At 48.6% G+C, this 7,518-nt stretch overlaps 1 protein-coding gene across 1 annotated transcript; it reads left to right on the forward strand.

The window, feature by feature from the left end:
* Positions 1-1,751: 1,751 nt before the first annotated feature.
* LOC144255403 (olfactory receptor 11L1-like) lies at positions 1,752-5,019 on the forward strand. Its single transcript, XM_077800083.1, has 2 exons — positions 1,752-2,367; positions 5,012-5,019. The coding sequence occupies exons 1-2, from the start codon at positions 1,752-1,754 to the stop codon at positions 5,017-5,019; spliced, it is 624 nt and encodes a 207-aa protein (XP_077656209.1).
* Positions 5,020-7,518: the final 2,499 nt, after the last annotated feature.

Genomic DNA, 7,518 nt, shown 5'->3' on the forward strand with positions numbered 1-7,518 from the left:
CGCAGCTCCACTGTGCCCCTCTGTAAGATGCACTTTCACTTCCTCACAGAGACTGAGTTACTGAGTAGGGCACAGTGGTCATGGAGGGCCGCAGGGAAAGCGCTGCAGCCATCAGGGTGAGAGATGGTGGAACCTATTCCAGGCAGCAAGCAAAGTGGGCAGATAATAGTGATCCCCCTGGACCTGGAAATAGTTGCAGGTGGAGCCAGCTGATTTTGCAGAACAGTCTAATATTGGGTCAAAGTCAAGGTTTCTGGTTGAGCGACTGGTGAAGAGTGCCCCCTAGTGGGGGTGGACAGCTGCACCAAGGGTCTGCTGGGCAGCTTTGGGAGATGAGGTCAAAGTAGCCTCAGGAGCTGAGTGGACATCTGTGGTGCATTTCAGATAGGACAGCTGTTTGCACACTAATATTCAAGACTGACACGTGAAATTGAGGGTTAAGAGCTGAGAGACTGAACCTAGAGTCAGGCTAGCAGGAGGCCCGGTGCAACCCCAGCACCATGAATGAATGAATGAGTAAAGTCAAGAGCTGCATGTTGAGCTCCTGTAAACCCTGAGAGTTTGCAAACGTGAAGAGCCTGCTACGGTGGAACCCAGAGGAATGTCACGGATATTAAGTGACAAGCTGATGAGGAAGAGGGAGGGGTCCTGAGAGCAGTGGACAAAGCAAGCAGAGGAGCTGGGGGTGGTGGTGGTCATGCCTGTGATCCCAGCTTCTCGGAGGCAGAGGCAGGAGGGTGGCAAGTGCAAGGCCACCCTGGGCAACTGGTGAGGCCCTGTCTAAAATCAAAAGGGCTGGGGTGGAGCTCAGTGGTAGAGCACTTGCCTTGCACGAATGAGGCCCGGGTTCAACCCCCACTACAACAAGCAAATGCACAAACCAACTCATAAATGAAGCAGAGGACTAAGGGCCACTGAAGAAAGGAACGGTCTCCACCAGGGAAGGAGTCCATGGGGGTGGGCAGCCCATGGAGGCAGCACAGCTGGACCTTTGATGTGTGCTTCACCTCTCGTTTACAGGGAGCGAAAACCAGGCTTTTGACAAACTGGAACAACTCCAGCAGAGAGGTGGCCACTGCTGGCCAGGAGAGGGTGAGCTGGAAACCTGCAGCACCTCCCAGCATGGGGGAGGACACAGCCCAAGTGAGGGACTAGCTGAGACCCAGGCACACCACTCCTTCAGGGTACAGACGAACGAATGGTAGGTGGGGGTGTTAGTGGCCTAAGCCTGCACGTGCTCCCATGGGGACCTCAGACTTCTGGTCAAAGAGATCACTTGTTGAAGGTACAGAGAGACAAGGCCATGCTGAGGTTTGAAAACAGAACACATTTGCAATCCTCACTGAGGAGACGGAGGAGTGACTGGGTCAGGAGGAGTGACTGGGTCAGGAAGCCTGGAGCCATTGATATTCAGATCCAAATGTGGTCAAATAAAAGGAGCATGGGATTGTGCATTTGAACCTCCCAAGAGCAGCACATGAAAACCTAAAACAAAACAAAAAAGCCCTGAAGGTCCAAACACCAACGGTCATAATATTCTTTTTTTTTTTTAATATTTATTTATTTATTTTTTAGTTTTCGGTGGACACAACATCTTTGTTTGTACATGGTGCTGAGGATCGAACCCGGGCCACACGCATGGCAGGCGAGCGCGCTACCGCTTGAGCCACATCCCCAGCCCGGTCATAATATTCTTGTCCTCGCACTCTGTGCTTTTCACACATGTTTTCTGCACTCCCTGCCCCCAGATGATGCAAGCCCCAAATGTGTCTGCAGTCACCGAGTATCAGTTGCTCGGATTCCGGACCCTTCAGGAGTGGCAGACCCTGCTCTTCACCATTTTCCTACTCATCTACCTCCTGACCCTCACCGGGAACATCGTCATCATCGCAGTGGTGAGCCAGGACCGGCGCCTGCACTCCCCCATGTACACGTTCCTCCAGCACCTCTCTTTTCTGGAGATCTGGTATACGTCCACCATCGTGCCCCTTCTCCTGGCCAACCTGGCCTCCTGGGGCCTGGCCATCTCCTTCTCTGCCTGTATGGCGCAGCTCTACTTCTTCGTGTTCTCTGGGGCTACTGAGTGTTTCCTCCTGGCCATGATGGCCTACGACCGGTACCTGGCCATCTGCAGTCCACTGCGCTACCCATTCCTCATGAGCCCTGACACCTGCAGGCACCTGGTGGCCCTCTGCTGGTTGACAGGGGTGGGCACAGGCTTTCTGCCATCCATGATGATTTCCCAGCTGGACTTCTGTGGGCCCAACCACTTCTTCTGTGACCTCCCGCTGCTCATGGAGGAGAGGGTCGTAGGGAGAAGTTGCAGCTCTCACCAAGGTCCAGTCGAGGCGGTAGAGTTTGAGAGTGGTGAGGATCACCCAGAGGCTCAGGAACCATGACAAGTGATGGGATGTCAGGTCCTCATCAGGCTCTCCAGCTGGAGTGCATCCTTGTTTCGGCTGGCTGAATCCCTGTTCATTTGCTCTATTATTTATACTAAATTTGGGGGCTTTTTGACCCCCCTTTCAATCCTTATCAGCTACCACGGGATTTCTCAGTAACATCATTCACCCTGGGGTCAGAAACATCTGATCTGGTGGTCCCCCCCCGCCCCCCCATCTCGCCTTTCCCTCTTATCAGGCAAGGACAGCCTGCCAGGGGCTTCACTCCGTTCATCAGGGTGACAGGAAGTAAATTGTTTGAGGCCACAATGGAGGGCTCTGGGGTGTCCTGGTGAGACTGCAGGTTTCAAACTGGAGTTTTAAAAATGGAGTGGCTTAGGCTCAGGCCTAAGACCATCCTCACTTCTGCTGGGAATAAGAAAGATTTCAAGGAGGATTATAGAAAAGCCCTGAGAAGGCAGCTCGGCTGGTCCCTGAGGGATTCCCTTTTATGCACTGTTGGGAAACTGGCCTTGCACACCTCAAACCTGATGTGTGACAGCTGGGGCAACAATGACTAAAAAAGGAAACCAAGACTTTGGAATTGTGTTTTGTCCTGCATTATCTCCTAGTGATAAGAGAACAAATAAAGCTTTTTTTTTTTTTTTTTTAATGGTTGTAGGGATTGAACCCAGAGCCTTATGCATGTGAGGCAAGCTCTCTACAGACTGAGCTATATCCCCAGGCCCAGAGCGAATAAGCAGTTTTGAAGTGCCAAACATTTGTCTTGGATAAGTTAGATTTTTAGTATTTTCTGCTTAATGAAGTTTCAGGGAAGGAAGGAAGGGGAGAAGGGAGAGGAAGATCAGAGTGCTCTCTGCTAGGGGCTGGGGATGTGGCTTAAGGGGTAACGCGCTCGCCTGGCATGCGCGCGGCCCGGGTTCGATCCTCAGCACCACATACCAACAAAGATGTTGTGTCTGCCGATAACTGAAAAATAAATATTAAAAATTCAAAAAAAAAAAAAAGAGTGCTCTCTGCTATGATGGGCCTGGAGTCAGGCCCGCAGCACAACACAAGTCCCCTCCACTCAGCCAGGATTTAGGAGATCTCTGCCACTACCCCCCACCCCCTCCACACACACCCTGACCGGTTCCATTCGTTAATTCCACAAATACTTTTAATTCCCTGAAGTACGAGGTCTCCTGCTGCAGTCTGCAGTGCTTGGAGATACAAGATATAGAAAAGGTGAGGAAGATTGCAATGAAGCCTAATTCCAGAAGGCAAGAGGGTTTGATCTCTATAGAGAATAAGGATGTGCTTCTGTTTCTCTAGAACATTGTGGAACAGAGAGTAGGATGGGCGTGAAGGCAGACCTTAGCAAGGCCTGCATCAGCAGGGGTTTAGGGAAGCTCTGCCCACAAGTGCTCAACCTTCACTGCTGGGAGGAGGAGAGCAGAAGTGGAGAGAGAAGTCCAGGCTGAAATAGTAGCAGTCAGGGCAGAAGAGGGAGGCAGAGTGACTGGGGAGGTGGACAGAGGTCAGCCTGGGGAGGGGTAGAGCCTTGTTCCTGTGGATCATTAGTAACCCTGAGGAGGTTTTGGATTTTTCACTAAGAGAAATGATTGATTATTGGAGGGTATGAAATATAGAATTGAAGATGAAGTTTGCATTTACAACTATTTAAAGACTATTTAAAGAAAAGATAGAGAAGGAACTGTTGGGTTAATGCAGGGTAGAGGAAGTTGGTTTGATTTTAGATTTGATAATGAAATTCATGAAAGCAGGTCCCTTCAGGAAAGTGTAACCAAAAAATCAAGAGAGCAAAGACAGAGCAGAGCAAAGGAATGGCAAACACAAAAAGGTGGGAGGAGGAACCCCACGTGGTAAGAGGCACCCGGAGAAGGCTGAGCTAGGGGCTCAGGGACAAAGCTGGTGGCTCAGGGGCGGAGCTGGTGGCTCAGGGGCGGAGCTGGCAGGAGGAAGGGACAGCAGGGAAGCTGGAGCCAGAGGGTTGCACTCTTCCTGACCCAGAGCACTGCTGTCCCGAGAGGGCAGTGTCTTTGTCATGCAGAGGGTGATACCACAGGGGGCAGTGCCCCAGAGAAAGCTCCGGAGGGAAGGGAGCAGCTGTGTTTGCAAACAGTTTTCCTGAAGGGTAGTGTTGAAGGGGTGAGAGCCAAGTATCTCACGGGAGGTGTAGTTGTGTTTTTATAAATTGTAAGATGTTAGCACCTGGGTGGATTCCAGCACAGGTGGGGAAGGCCATTAGTGTGCAAAAGCCTGAGAGGTCTCTAGTATAAGTGGCACCTGATGTGATAGTCAAGCCAAAGTGACTTCATTTTGTTTTGTGACTCCATTTTGTAAAACAACCATGCCAAGTGGAAGGGTTATTATGACTGAGGCAAGATGTTCTTTTCCTTTTGCTATAGAAACATTTAAGAACATGAAACTACCTAATGGGGCATTGTTTCTATAACTAGGGTAACAGGGCTCTGTTTCTGTAACTGAGGTGACTGGGCTAATTGTGATTGGCTAAGGGTCCTGCCACTTGACTACATTCTCCCACTTCTGTAACCTGGCTTGCTTGCATTGGCTAGACCCCCAAATGTCCCTTTTTCGGTTTTCAGGCTTATAAGGGGGGGCACCCTTGGAATTGTTTGGGGCTGATCAGGGGAACAGCTTTATGTTCTGATCAGCTGCCACCGGTGTGCTTCAATAAAGGCTTGATTCGATTATAGGTGAGTGGTCTGGAAGTCAGTTTGTGAAACCCCAGGAGGAAACTTTAATTATAACACGGAACCCTGGGATTGGGCAGGACGGGGTCCAGGACAAGTGTGAAGTGGCAGTGCTCAGAGGGAGAGAACTTGGTTCAGCCTCAGGGGCAGAAGGCAGAGGTCTTCCTTGGATGAGGTCTTAGAAATGGAGATAGGATTGGGCACTTTCACCTGCTTATAGTGTTGGTCGGTGGTGGTGCCCGTGGTGCCTATGGCTCTTTGCTCTCCCTCTGGCAGGGCTGGTCCTCTGTGTTCTCCATCTGGCAAGTTTGGGGCTCTGTGTTCTCCCTCCGGCAGGGCTGGGGCTCTGTGTTCTCCATCTGGCAAGTTTGGGGCTCTGTGTTCTCCCTCTGGCAGGGCTGGAGCTCTGTGTTCTCCACCTGGCAAGTTTGGGGCTCTGTGTTCTCCCCCTGGCGATCTGGGGCTTTGTGTTCTTCTATTGGCGCTGCTGGGGCTCTCTTTCAATAGTAGCCATTCTAACTGAGTGTTATGTTGTCTCCTGTGGTTTTGATTTGCATTTCCTTGACAATCAGTGGTGTTGGGCGTTTTTAAAAATACTTCTTGGCCCATTGGGTATCTTCTGAGCAATGCCTACTCAGGTCACTTGCCGGGTTTTAAATGGGATCATCCTTTCTTCTTGCTGTTGAGTTGCTTACATTCTTACCTATTCTGGCTGTTAAGGCCTGTGAGGCGAGTAGCTTACAGGTGTCCACACTTGTTCTGTAGGTTCTCTGTTGCTCTGTGGATCATTTCCTTTGCTGTTGAGATGTGTTTTTAGTTTGATGTCAGAGTATTTGTCTGTTTGTGCTTCTGCTGTCTGTTTGTGGAGTCACATTAAAAAGAAAAATCTTTGCTCCGAACAATATTCCGAAGCATCTTCCCTATGTTTTCTTCTAGTACTTTTGCAGTTTTCAGTCTCACATTAAATCTTTGATCCATTTTGAGATGATTTTTTTTTTGAGGGGAGGGAATAAAGTGAAAGATGGTGGTCCAGTTTCTGATTTTAGATATCCAGTTTCCCAGTATCATTTATTAAAGAACTTTTCCTGCTGCATTTGTTCAAAATTAGCTGGCAATAAACATGTGGATTTGTTCCATTCCATTGGTCTCTACGTCTTTTCTTATGTCAGTACCATGCTGTTTTGTGTTTTTTTTGTTGTTGTTGTTGTGCTGGGGATTGAACCCAGGGCCTTGTGCACATGAGGCAAGCATTCTACCATCTGAGCTATCTCCCCAAGCCCCTTGTGGTATGTTTTGAAGTTATGTATTTTAATACCTCCAGCTATAATTTTGAATTTATTTAAATTTATTCAAATTTTTAAAATTGATTATTGCCCCCCCAGAACTACTTTGGCTTTTCAGGATCTTTTGTGGTTTAATACAAAATTTAGGATTATTTTTCTATTTCTGGGAATAATATCATTGGTATTTTGATAGGAATTACACTGAACATGTAGACAGGTAGTTTGTTTTTTTCTTGCTACTTTCAAGATTTCCTCTTGTCTTTCAGCTTTCTTATTCTTATGTGTCTGCGGATCCCTTTGCATTTGTCCTACTTAGCTCAGGGGTGGTGATGGGAGAACAGACCTCACAGCAGCCATCTGGTCAATCACTGCTTAGTCAGCAGACCAAAGACAGAAACCAGCCCTGGAGTCTGGCAAGAGGGTGCTGCAGAGTCAGGATGCTCCTCTATGGTACAAATGCACCTCGAACATCCAGCTTGTCACATGTTGGCTATTTACATTGGACATATGTACATGGGGTAGGAGTTTAAGGAATTTGCTCATGTGATGTGGAGGCTTGGCAGGTCCAAGCTGTGCAGAGTGGGCCAGGGGAGGACAGCTTTGTTGAGCTTACTGTATATGTAGAGTTTTTCAATAAATTCAGGAAGTTTCAAGTCATTGTGTCTTGGATGTTTTTCCACTTTTCCTCTCTTTTGGTGCTTCTGTTACGCGTGGGTCGCAACACACATGTGTGTCTCACGACTCACAGTTGGTCTTTGGTTTCTTCTGTCCTTTACCTGTCTGTCATCTGGGTTTTGCCACCTCAGCCAGCCCACCTTCAAGTTTATTAGTTCTTTCTTCTGCTGCTTCACATCTGCTGTTGGACCCTCTACAAAATGCTCACCTCCACAACTGCCCTTTGCAACTCCAGAAATTCCATCTGAAATTTCTACAGTTCAATTCCACGGTTTCTGCCCATGTGACATTGTCATTGCACCTTCCTTTAATTCTTCACCAATGTCCTTTGGTTCTTTGAACAGATGTCTACTCGGGAGACGGGTTAAGTCTGACGTCTTGGGCACATGTGAAGTTTACCTTTGTGTGTCCATTTAGCCAGTCCGTGGTGCCAGGTATTGA

This window comes from Urocitellus parryii, chromosome 1 (assembly GCF_045843805.1).
Source record: "Urocitellus parryii isolate mUroPar1 chromosome 1, mUroPar1.hap1, whole genome shotgun sequence".
In the NCBI taxonomy this organism is placed as follows: Eukaryota; Metazoa; Chordata; class Mammalia; order Rodentia; family Sciuridae; genus Urocitellus; species Urocitellus parryii.